The sequence below is a fragment of the Mesocricetus auratus genome, unplaced genomic scaffold, assembly GCF_017639785.1.
Source record: "Mesocricetus auratus isolate SY011 unplaced genomic scaffold, BCM_Maur_2.0 contig_11830_pilon_obj, whole genome shotgun sequence".
Lineage (NCBI taxonomy): Eukaryota > Metazoa > Chordata > Mammalia > Rodentia > Cricetidae > Mesocricetus > Mesocricetus auratus.
In genome coordinates, this window is record NW_024433468.1 from 760 (window position 1) to 13,640 (window position 12,881).

Sequence of the window (12,881 nt, forward strand, 5' to 3'; positions counted from 1 at the left end):
CCAGGTGTCAGCCTTGAGTCCCTAAGCCCCCACTTGCTTAGGTCCTCTGATTCTGTGGGTTTCCCCAACACAGTCTTGAACCCTGTTGTTCATCACTCCTCCCTCTCTACAACTGGAGTCCAGGAGCTCAGATCAATGCTTAGCTGGGAATCTCTGCTTCTGCCCCATCAGCTCCATTGTTGATGGTAATGCAAACTCATACAGTTACTGTGGAAATCAGGATGTTGGTTTCTCAGGAAATGGGAATTGATCAACCTCAAGACATAGCATTTCCACTCTTAGTAATATAATCAAAAGCTGCACACTCACACCACAAGGACAAACCACAAGAGGAATCTTCTTTTTTTGCATATGTCAAGTAGTTTTATTTTTGTTTGTTTTTTATTGTTTTATTTTGAAAAAGGTTTTCACTGTGCATCACTGAGCCAAAGCCATTGGGGATTGCTGAGACATTTGTGACGCATTCCTGTTATGTCTGCTGCTGATTGTGTGGTGGGCAGCCCATTTGGTTGCAAAGGCAAGGCATAGGTAAAGGAGGGCTGAGTTAGACTTCGCTGATCCTTTGTGTATATAGAATTTACTAAACAGAGATAGATTCATGCTGTTCTAAAACATTTATCATGTCATTTTTGTTTCCAGGGTTGTGTTGTTTAACACCTTTTTATATCTTTAGTCATCATTGATAAACTGAAAAAGCAGTTATCTATTACAATCATTTTTAATTACCAGCTCCATAACCCAACTTCTAAGAATCTAGAGGCAATTGAAGCCCATTCACAGGTGGGCAGTTCTTGATGTTTGAAGAAATCTAGATAGAAAAAATGTCTTAAGCCAGCCCTGGCAAGTTGCCATTTACCTAGCAATGTTTTAATAACTCTTAATGGTCACTGTATTCAAGAAAGATCCTCAGCCCAAACCTGCTGCAGGTTAATGTTCCTTTTCTGACATAATACAATATTCAAGTTCTATATCTTTACTAATTTAATGCATATATGTAATCCTAGTACTTTTATTCCATCGTCATAAGATACCACAGTAGCCCTGCACAAGCTAACTTTTCTAGGAATGGAGGTCCTGACACCTCTTTCTTTGATCAGTTTTCACAGTATTCTTTTCCCATTGATATGAATTACTGTGTAAGGCAGAGGTAGCTCTAGCCATTCTAATTTTGTTACTGGGTATACCACATAATCACCTGAACATACTGAAGGAAGACTTGGACTTTGTTCTGATTAACTTATTTTTGAGTAAGTACAGGCATGGATGTTTCAAGACTATCTCAGAGCCTTAACAAGAGACGTCTGTCTTTATGTGCATCGCATCCTAAAAGGCATAAGGAAGATCTTTAAATTAGATGAGTATATCTCCCTAAAATCAGAGAGGTTCTATGCACATGATATTCCTGGGGAAGCTTACCAGTACTCCTAGGAGAAGTCATGAATGATTCATAAGAATTTCCATAATTCCAATATGTCCATGTTGTACAGATATGAACCACCCCAATCATGCAAGATATGGAGGTCAAAGCATCAATTCAGGTTGAGGGCATCATATAGCTCAGTTGCTGGATCTTGGTCAAGATGCTGAGCTGGATCCATGACTTTCACAATTCTCATCAGAAATGTCTGAAATAACAAAGACAGCTTCTCTCTTTACATTTTCTCACCCTCTTTCTGTTTTAAAGTTTTATTCTACTATGAAGATTTTGAAGTGAGAAAATGGTGAGATCACTTGTTTGCATTTAATTTAGGGTGAGATTTGCTTTTGTGAGCAATTTGAACACTACAGAAAGGATTTGTCTAATTGAATATGTTTGATAGGTGTAACTTCTAATGAATAATGATGCATAGGTATTATGTATTGTGGCTCCAAAGGAGTCGGTGCCGAACCGGAAGCCGAACTCCGGGAAAAGAGACCGAGACTTCCTGTGTGCTGTCTTTTATGCCTTCCCCTGTAACGCCCCCTAGCCATGCCCAAAAGTGACGTAGTTTACCGCCTACGTAAGTATACGTCTTTACGTCCGGCCATATACGTCTTTAGTCATGCCTAAAGTGGGTGTGGTTAGCGGTGTGGTAAACCGCCCTTTTATTACCTCATCTGTATGCGCCTCTAGTAAGTCACATGTTTAATGGCGGCATACAGACTTCCTCCTACAATGTATGATAAAAATTTATGTAGTTCCTGGAAATATGAGTTGTGTTATGTACAGCAAATTAGAGGTCTTTCCTACATTTTTATGTTACTACATTTTGTCATTATTATTATTTATTATTATTATTGTTAAGACTGAGTATGAAGTCCTGAAAGCCCTAGAACTGAATATATAGACCATGGTGACCTCAGACTCACAGAGATCTTCTTGCCTCTGCCTACCAACTCCTGGGATTGAAGGTATGTATCACCTTGCATGACATTATTCTCAATTTTTGGATGTTGATCAAGATACATATTTCACAACTGTGTTTAAGTACAGCTTCAGGGAATATGATGCCCTCTTCTGGCCTCCACAGTCATCAAACAAATACATACTGCCAGAAATTCTTGTAGCCAAGGCAACCACACACATTTAAAATAATTCACACAGTTATTTTGTCAGAATTTTATTTCAATATGAACTCTGTGTAATTTTATAAGTTTTAAAACTTATATAAAGGCTTTCAGAAGTTCCTTATCTTTGTTTCCATTATATATATCTGGGATTTTAAGTCAAGAACACTATATAAATGCTATGTCACATTATTTACAATGGTGTTTGCCTGTCCAGTGTGAACTCTCTGGTGGCTTCTAAGATTAGAAAGGTGGATATAATACATGCTACAATCTTAACTTTTGTGAAGTTTCTCTCTGTGATATGAATTTTCTGGTGTGCTCTAAGATATGAGCAGTTACCCAATATCTTCTTACATTCCTTTTGTCCATAATACGTCTCCCCAGTGTGAGCTCTCTGAGGGTGCACTAAAATATTTTATGTAGACAAAGGATTTGTCACATTCCAGATTTTTTTACACTTTCCATTTCAGTACAGACAATCTGATGTGTACGAAGATTTTTCTTGAAGGAAAAGGATGTCTCACGTGGTGTACATTTGTAGAGTTTCTCTCCAGTATGGACTCTCTGATGTTTTCTAAGATTTGAACTCTGGACAAAAGACATGTCACATTATCCACATCTGTAAGGCTTCTCTCTAGAATGAATTTTCTTATGTTTTCTAAGATATGTGCTTGTAGTAAAAGATTTGCCACATTCTCCACATTTATAAGATTTCTTTTCAGTATGCATTTTCTGATGTTCACCAAGATATGTGCATGTAGTAAAAGATTTGTCACATTCCTGGCATTTGTAAGGCTTCTCTCCTGTATGAATTCTCTGATGCACTGTAAGAGTTGACTTCACAGTAAAGGATTTGTCACAGTAATTACATGTGTACGGTTTCTCTCCTGTATGAATTCTTTGATGCTCTGTAAGAGTTGACTTCAGAGTAAAGGATTTGTCACATTCTTTGCATTTGTAAGGCTTTTCTCCTGTATGAATTCTTTGGTGCTGTTTAAGTTTTGACATCATAATAAAGGATTTGTCACAGTCCTTACATGTGTAAGGCTTTTCTCCTGTATGAATTTTGATGATGCAGTGTAAGACTCGAGCTTGTAGTGAAGGATTTCCCACAGTCCTTACATTTGTAGGGCCTCTTTCCTGTATGAATTCTCTTATGCAATGTAAGATTTGAACTCACATTAAAGGACTTGTTACATTCCTTACATGTGTAAGGCTTGTCTCCTGTATGGATTCTCTCATGTTTTGTAAGGCTTGACTTCATAATAAAGGATTTGTCACAGTCCTTACACGTGTAAGGCTTTTCTCCTGTATGAATTCTGTGATGTACAGTGAGGTATGAGGCAGTACTGAAGCATTTCTTACATTTCCCACACTGGTACCGTTTCTCTCCAATGTAGTTTTGTTGTTGCAAAGGAGTATATGTAGTGTCAAAACATTCATCATCTTCTCTCTCTCTGTGTTCTTTCTTTTTAGTGTAGAGTCTCTGATCTTGAGTAATGCTTGAACTCAAGTCTAAGGGTTTCTCAGAGTCTTTAGAATTGCAGGGTTTTTCTCCTGTGTGCACGCTTTCATGTATATCTGTGTTTGATAAGTCAAGAGAGGCATCTCCAGGACTACTGCATCTACAGTCATTAGAGTTTTCTGTAATTTCACTTATTCGAATAAGTGCACATGTGGAGGGGTCATGAAGAATTTTCCCAAACTGATTACAGTGATAAGACTCCTTTTCAGTCTTCCCATGTTGATGGACAGGATCATACATGAAATAGTTCTCTGGAAAATTAGTAAGCTCATATTAGTAAGGATTGTTACAAAAATGAAACATCTGATAAATTATTGTCTCTCTTTGTTATCTCATTAAAAATGTCAACCATAAAGCACTTAGAGATGTTTCTCAAACACTAATTGAATGTGTTCTCACAAAATCAGACTGACAGTCTTAAATGTCAGTGAATTATAACAGACATCTCAACCTTATGAAAATGTGTAATGGCACAGGATGGATCAGGAAAATGAGGGAGAAATACTTAGCTTTGGGATGTGCTCATTGATTCATTAAATGCAGAAAACATGTGTTTATGTTTAAATCATTCCTTTGAAACTGATGAAGAGGAGGTTAATCCAATCCCAGGTCCACAGCACTTATACTATTAAGTAAGAGGCAATGAAGAGTAGTATTCATAAGACCAAATTCCTTAAAAGATTTAAGTCTTACTTAAAAGTATCACAGGGTTTATTTTCTCTCTAGAAAACCACATTAGATTCTTCAGAAGTAGCAGAATGAAAGGCAGTATTCTGCCAGATATCAGGGACTCAGATCTTTTGAGACCGGGCTGTCACAGGCATTGATGGGTTATTTGTACTCTCCATTGACTGAGATCCACATGGTATCATGTTTCTTTATCTTTCTTCACAGGGTTATTTGAGTCTAGTGGGTACACCAGCTCCTAGGAGTATTTTTCAGAAGGAAAGCTGTCTATCCTGTACTAGTAAGAAAATGAAGGATCCTCCAGCCTCTGGGGATGGTGGGGGCATGGGAAAATGGGAGGGAGAGGGAGCTGGGATTGACATGTGAAGCAAGCTTGTTTCTAATTTAAATAAAAATCTAAAAAACTGAAAAAAAGAAAATTAAGGATTAACGTAAAGACAGACATCAAGGAAGGCTACTAAAAATAATCCTTTTTCAAGCATCCACATTAGGCTTATAGTTTGTGAAATTATTCTAATCTGATGTCAAGAACTTTAAATCAAATTGCATGTTGTACTAGTATTCTCATCATAATAGGCTCTTGTTGCAGTAGTTACACTGACAGGATGCATCCTTGTACCAAGAAGCTACACTAAATTAAATGATCAGGAATGCTTTCAAGTAGAATTGAATATGGCAAAAACCATTCTCACCTCTTGCTTTCTCTTTTATCAGAAGCCATCATTCCCAAGCCCACTCTGATTTCTCTCCTATCCATATCCCAGGAGAATCTCATTTGCTTCCAAAAGGTTACCAGGCCTACCATGCATACACTAATCCACATCTTTCATCAAGTAGACCCTGACCCATGTGCAATTTTGAGAAAGAATACAGACATCTAACAAAGTACTCTCATCAGCAAATGAAGAGAACACAAAGCAGAGGAATATAGGGATGTCTTCCTGTTGCTATTTCTTGTCAGAATCTTTAACAAATTTAGGGAATGTAAAGGTTGTATATCTTGAGATTTTTCCTCAGTATTTTACCATGTCAGGTACAACTATAGACACAGAACTTTAACATATGGGTGTAAATAGTATATGATAGTAGTGTTATGAATGCATTATGGAATCAAGATGAGGCATGGTTGACACTTTTTACATGGAAAATGGAAACAAAAATGAAATATTGTGAAAAGGTTCTTTTCTTCTTCCAAAATTTCCATGGATTCCTGCTGCTTCTAAGGCAACTTAACATAGAATTTACAACCAATAGTGCCAATACATACAAGGGATTATTAGTTAGGAATTCTACAAGCAAAATATTCTTACCCACAGAGACCAAGTTGTTGTAATTCTCCAACATCACATCAATGTACAAAGCCCTCTGAGCAGGGTCAAGGCATTGCCACTCCTCTTGGGAGAAGTCCACAGACACATCCTTGAATGTCAAAAGACCCTGAAACAAGAGAATTGTTTGACCATGTGTTAATAGGCAGAGTGCTTTTGTGTATATTATTAGACTTGAAGAGAATTAAGGATGTAGATGATGAAGACATTTAATCAAACTGATGATTTTAATATAGTCACCATGTATAATGGATGTTCTAGGTTTGTAAAAACAGTATGACACAACAGGGTCACAAGCAATATAAACAAAACTACACACATTCAAGGTCTGAACATTGTTATGTATCTGTTTTGGATGCTGTGATTATGTCCTACAGGATCAGAGTGTACATGACTCAGAAGGAACACTTATGATGAGGAAAAGTGCTTTAATTGCTGTTCCTGTAGATCATGGCAATATACTGCTCTTCTGTCAACTCTGTGAATTCTTTGATTTTACATGATTCTATTATAACATGCTCAACTCTGTGTTTGAACCGTATGTCCCTTGCCATTCCATTATACAGCAAAGTGATAGATATGGAGGGTATAATTCATGGTTGAGTTCACAAGCAAATAATTTTCTCTTTTTTCCACAGTAACTCTGTGTGTGATAACATTGCATACTGTTGCTTTAAACATTAACATATAAAAACAGGTAACCTATGAGCTTATTTTTGAGTCACTAATAAGCAGATAGAAAAAGCCACATCAACCACATTTGACACAATCTAAAATTTACCTAACAAAATGAGAATATGGCAACTTATGCTGAATAACAATTTCAAATATTTGGAAGAATTTTTCATTTCTGTAGAGTTCTAAAAATTGAGGAAAGTCCTGTTACAGGATATTTGTTTATATTGCATGCATGACCATGTGTGTGTGTTTTGCCTCACCTGCTTAATGCACCTGATTGGCTTAATAAAGAGCCAAATGACCACTAGCGAAGCCAGAGTTTCATGGATAGAGAGAACTCAGGAAGAATCTGGTGCGGAAGTAGATGCCAGCAAAATCAATAACAAGTTTTAAGAAAGGAGGACAGGTAAAAAGCCACATGACAGAACATAGATTAACAGAAACAGGTAAATTTAAGTTATAAGAGGTAGCTTGGAAGAAGCCTAAACTAAAGGCCAATTCATCAACAACAATAAATCTCATTGTCATTATTGCAGACCTGGTGGTCCCACAAGATAAATCAAATTACAATCTCCAAAAATATATCCTATGATGTTTAAGTTGTACTAAGCAAGTACACACAATTATAAATGTCGATTTATTCAGAAGTGACATATATTTAATATAAGCAAAAGAATATAGTAAATTCTGTGAGAAATATCATCACCTTGTCAGTGCTTTTGAAATGATATAGAGCTCAGAAGAACAGCTCAGGAAAATATTTGGGCTTTTTTTGTATCTGAATTTTGTAGTTGTAATGATGTTCCTTTTTAGTACTTATGCATATTATCTAAAAGATTGTATGTTATTAGTGTTTATGAGTTTTCCTTTATTTCTCTAGAAGTGCATGGTGACAACATATTCTGTCTGAGCCATGAGGAAGGTATAAATGCAAACCTGTAGGTCAGAGCCCATTCCCAAGTCTCCACTTTAAAACACTGTATCTTCAGGGTAAGGGAGGAGAGCCATGACCTTCACAGGCAACTGACTAGAACAAAGCAATTGTGAGGAGTGTTCTTTATGCATCAAACTTGATGGCTTCTGTGCATCTATCAGTCAATACCATCAAGATATTATTCCTGGTGCATTCCACATAATGCTGTATAATGATTCCCAACCATGAAAACCTGCATAGTGGGATTCTATTGGGGGCAAAAAGAAAAAGACTAATAGAAATACTAATCTCTGGCATAATGTGGTGGTATATGCCATTAATCCCAGCACTTGGGCACAGAGACTTGTGGATCTCTGTGAGTCTGAGACCAGACTGGCTTACATGCTACTTCTAGGAGAGCCAGGGATGCACAGAAGGATTGCTTTCAAAACAAAACAAAACAAATAAACAAACAAAAAACCAAAACACTGCTCTCTGTAGCTTGGGTAGTTACAACTGAGCATCCTAAATATGTGTGTAGTGCGAGGAGCAAATATCCTGAGACAACTAGATGGCAGGTGTGAACAAATACATGGATATATCATCACTACTGTGTGATGGGGAAGTCCTTGTGTATACATTGTCTCATTGGTTGATTAAATAAAGCACTGTTGGCCAATAGGGAAAAAGATAAGAGGGGCTAGGAGTCAAGGAGGATTCTGAAAAGAGAGGCACAGTCAGTCACGATGTAGGATGCAGGAGAAATAAGAGGTCTATACCCTTTTCTCCTGTAAGAGAAGACCATGTGGAAATATAGTGTTTCCTGTGTTATTTGGGGGCTGAGACAGCTCGGGACCCAGGCTGCTGGTGGGAAGACTACCCATTACAACCGTGATATTGAACACCAAGGAGAAATTCAATTAGACTACTTTGGTAGTTTGGATGTAATTGCCCTACATTGTAAGTGGCACTATTAGGAGGCATGGCTTTTGTTGTTTTCAGTATGGCCTTGAGTTAGGAAGTGTGTCACTGTAGGGGAGAGATGGAGATCTCCTTTCCCAAGGTTCACTCAATGTGTCATTCGACTGACTTCCTACTGACTGCAAATTCAGGACTCTCAGGTACTTCTCCAACTTATCTTTCTGTATACATCCATGATGATAATGAATTGAATCTCTGAAAATGTGAGCTCAATTAAATGCTGTCCTTTAGAAATGGTGCCACCATCTTAGTGTCTCTTCACAGCAATTGAAATTCCAAGTAACACAACTACAATTTGAATCTACATTCAAGAATACATTTTCATGGTAGGATTAAGCCACATGTACAAGCTGTGTTCCACACTGTTCAGTGTGCTTAATTTTTAGTAATGGGAACCAAGAATTACTTATCATTGAAAACCAAGCTTTGTCTCTTAATTGCATCTATTGCTAGGATGTTGTGACCTCTGTCCCATGTGTTTCAATATGTGGTCTTTATAACCATTATTCAAGAAAATGGGACAGTGCTCACAAATAGAGACTACATGACACAGGAGCTGTCACTTACTAAAACATAAAGTTGTATTCCATCTTCTACAGCAAACAAGCATCACATACATGTATTTTATGGTTATGTGTTAAAATGTAAATATCTTGAAAGTTAGTGGTCATAAGTTCAGGTGGCATATTTACCTGCTAGGGAAAAATAGTCTGGGAAGTACTAAATGGAGAAAAGTGGTAATAGTGAGGTTAATTGAATTACATTGTATAGTTGTTGTTATAAATACTGCCTGGTATTGTCATAAAAGGTAGATGAGAAGAATATGGTAGAGGAACAAGAAAGAAAAGCAGAAGGCTAAGCATATTTAATATTTCTCAAAGGATGCAAAAAGTACAGTACAAAAATGTGTTCTTTTCTACAAATGATTCTGGTAATTCAATTAGATTCTTTCATTTGTACAAATTTGGTCAAAGAAATGAAAAACTTTATTTAAAGCCAGAAACACATACAAATCTAGAAAACACAGAGAATACCCACCAGGATGTTGGTATGGGCAAGGTATTATTGATTAGAGAGAAGACCAACAGCACAGGAACAGAACACAGAGGACTATATGAATATACAATGTTTCTATATGGAAACAATTAGCAGTATCCACATACCCAGCTGAAAGGAGAAAATCTGTACCAGCAGAACTTCAGATAGAAGCTCATACATAGAATTTAAAAAGAATTTCAGAAATTAAATTAGAAAGAACTAAAACTGCCAAACAAGAAAAGGGCAAATAATTGAATAGACACTCTTGAAAGACAAATACACAAAGGACCATTAAATATTGCAAAGGTGTTCCCGATCCATAAATACCATCATGGAAACAGAAACCAAAGATGATTTGGAATATGGCTGTCATCATCTAACCAGAAAACAAATATTAGAGAAGATTAGGAGAGAAAGGAACACTCATACACTGTTGGTATATGTACAGGAGTGTAAATTAATACAGTCATTCTGGGAATCAGCTTTGAAATTGTTCACAAAATTGAAGAGACAATATATGACCCATCAATGTCACTCCTGAGAATATAACCAGAAACCTCCACATCCCAATACTTACAATATTTGCATACCTTATTCACTGCTACTGCATTTACCATAGGAAAGTATTAAGATCAACATAATTCTACTAACATGCTATACATATAAACTGCAATATCATGCAGTTGAAGAGAAAATGTCAACAAAATTTTCTGTAAAATGGTCTTAGAATGTGTACTATTAAGTGAAGTCATACATTGTCAGAAAGAAGAAATCACATTTTCCTCATACACAGAAACTTGTCAATAATATATGTATATGAGAAACAATATGCATGAGAGCACACCAGAATACTGAGGAAAGCAAACAAAGACTGCATATTAAGGTTGAGCTAGGACTAATAAAGGTAATGAACACCACTTATAAAATCAGATATATATATACGTATATATATATGTGTGCTCTTCTACCTCTAATTCTATCACAGTTATTTTTATTTTCTGTTGGATAACTTGATAAATATATGTTCAATAACCAATTTGTAAAACTCCTTTTGTAAGACTCCAGAGGTTCTGCTCCCAATGAATATTCTTGCTAAATAAAAGTACATTTTTTTGTACAAAGTTTGGGTCTGGTTAATTGCAGTGTGATTTTTATGTTGTTTGCTTATGTTTGTTTATTTGAAACAAATTTCATACTCATACTAAAATTTAAAATATTATCATCAACAAAAAATTAATGACTTGAAATTATCTGAACATATAATATTTATAGAAAAGTGGACATGTCCACTGACCTGGGACATGCTTACTGGAGATTCACTCATTTCTTTCTGTTTTTCTTCTTTGAGTTATCTCTTTCAGGAACAATGAGCAGATAGATGGCTTGCTCTCCTGTCATATAAGGTAGAAAAGAAAAAAGAAAAAAATTAATACTGAGAGCTGTTAGAGAAAATGTCAGTTCAAATGAAAAATCCCAAGCAACCAAAATACTATGTATCCAGACAATGATCCTAAATCCAGAGGACTTTGAATGACATTTAAAGGTTGAAGGGAAAATCAGTCTCAACTATGATTACATTCAGAAAAAAAATCAATCTTAAAATTGATAGAGACTTAACGTGCATTTCAAGAAACTCTCAAGTTAAGATAATTCATTTCACTAAAGCAGCTTTGCAGACAATAATTAGAGGCAAAATTTAAACAAGAGAATCAGAGGATTTACCCATGAGAATATGGGAAATAATAAATTCCAAATAAATAAATTCTCAACTTAAATAAATTTGGCAAGTCAACCCAGCACTTTAATTCCTTGGCATATTCTCAAAGGACTGTAGCATCCTTCTTCCCAGATATTTATTAAGCCTTATTTATTGCTTCCTTACTCACAAAACTGCAAAAATAGAAACATCCTAAGTGTCCCTGAACTGGACAAATGGATAGTGAAAATGTGGTACACATACACTATGGAATACTATTCAGCTCTAAAGAAATTGAAATCACGATCTTTCAGCTAAATGGATGGACCAAGAAAAGATCAGTATTTGTGGAGAAACCCGTACTCAGAAAGACAGAGATTGTATCTTCTCTCTTATAGGAAGTATTTAGCTCCCAATCTTTAGATGTAAGTACATAACCTGGAGTAACTTCAGGAACCGGCGAACTAAAATGAGACCACTGTGTGGAAAGATAGAGTAATAGACATAATAAAAACAGTGAACAATGATCTAAAAAGGGGGAACTAGAATAAAGTGTGTGTGTGTGTGTGTGTGTGTGTGTGTGTGAAAAGTATGGAGTAGGGAGAGACATAAACACAGGTAAGTGAAATAGCAGTATTGATGTCTGGAAAAAGTCATAAGGAATCTTACTGGTTATCAACCACCAAAAATGCCTACAATACACATATGTCTCTGTATGCATGTTCAGTTAGAGTATAAATGAAAATTTCCCATCTCAGTTTATGATTTTCCTCAAAACAGTCACAGATTTTCTGTCAAACCACCTACAGCAGCCTGCTTTGAAGTTGTTGGTCACAGATGTCCTTGAGAATGCATAAACAGTACAGGCTACTGGGGTTGTCCACATTTGCCTCCCACAGGTGAGTCCCTACTGCTGAAGAAGACATGTGCTACAGTCACAGCCAGAGGACTTGAGATGGACCAGAATTTAAACCCTCTTCCCTGAGGAGGAGCAGGGGAGACTGCAAAGAAACTATTTTTACCAAAAGAAAGCTGACTGCAATTGGGCAGCATCCATTTTCAGTAAAAAGCCCTTTAAACAGGCTGTAGGTATTGACTCTCCTCCTGTGGGAAGTCAACAGTTACACCACTGGGCCTCAACATACCACAAAATAGAACACAACATGTTTTATAGCCAAAAATCTAATTAGTCTTAATAAACCCAGAATCAGATATCGCTGCAAAAGTTGAAAAAAATCAGAGAAGTAAAACAGACAACCCCTAGTGAGACTTCTTACCTCTACTGAATCATCAGGACTAAAGGGTGAGATCCAGTTTCTAGAGTCCTCAGACTGAATGGGCTGAGCTGTGCATGCTCCTGCCTTATATACCTCTCACCACCCAGACAAATTAACTCCTGTCTCCACCTCCCTAGTGCTGGGATTAAAGGTGTGTGACCTACAAGTACAGGTATTAAAGGTGTGATATCCATTTCCCCTTGAGACT

The 12,881-nt window shown here is 36.6% G+C and overlaps 1 protein-coding gene across 1 annotated transcript; it reads right to left on the reverse strand.

The window, feature by feature from the left end:
• Positions 1-3,730: 3,730 nt before the first annotated feature.
• Positions 3,731-11,003, reverse strand: LOC101828518 (zinc finger protein 54-like; the record flags this gene model as incomplete). The annotated part of the gene is made up of 3 exons (XM_040741167.1): positions 10,995-11,003; positions 6,073-6,199; positions 3,731-4,326 (listed from the first exon to the last, which is right to left on the reverse strand). Coding segments are annotated over exons 1-3 (732 nt in total), but the record flags the coding sequence as incomplete, so codon positions are not given.
• Positions 11,004-12,881: the final 1,878 nt, after the last annotated feature.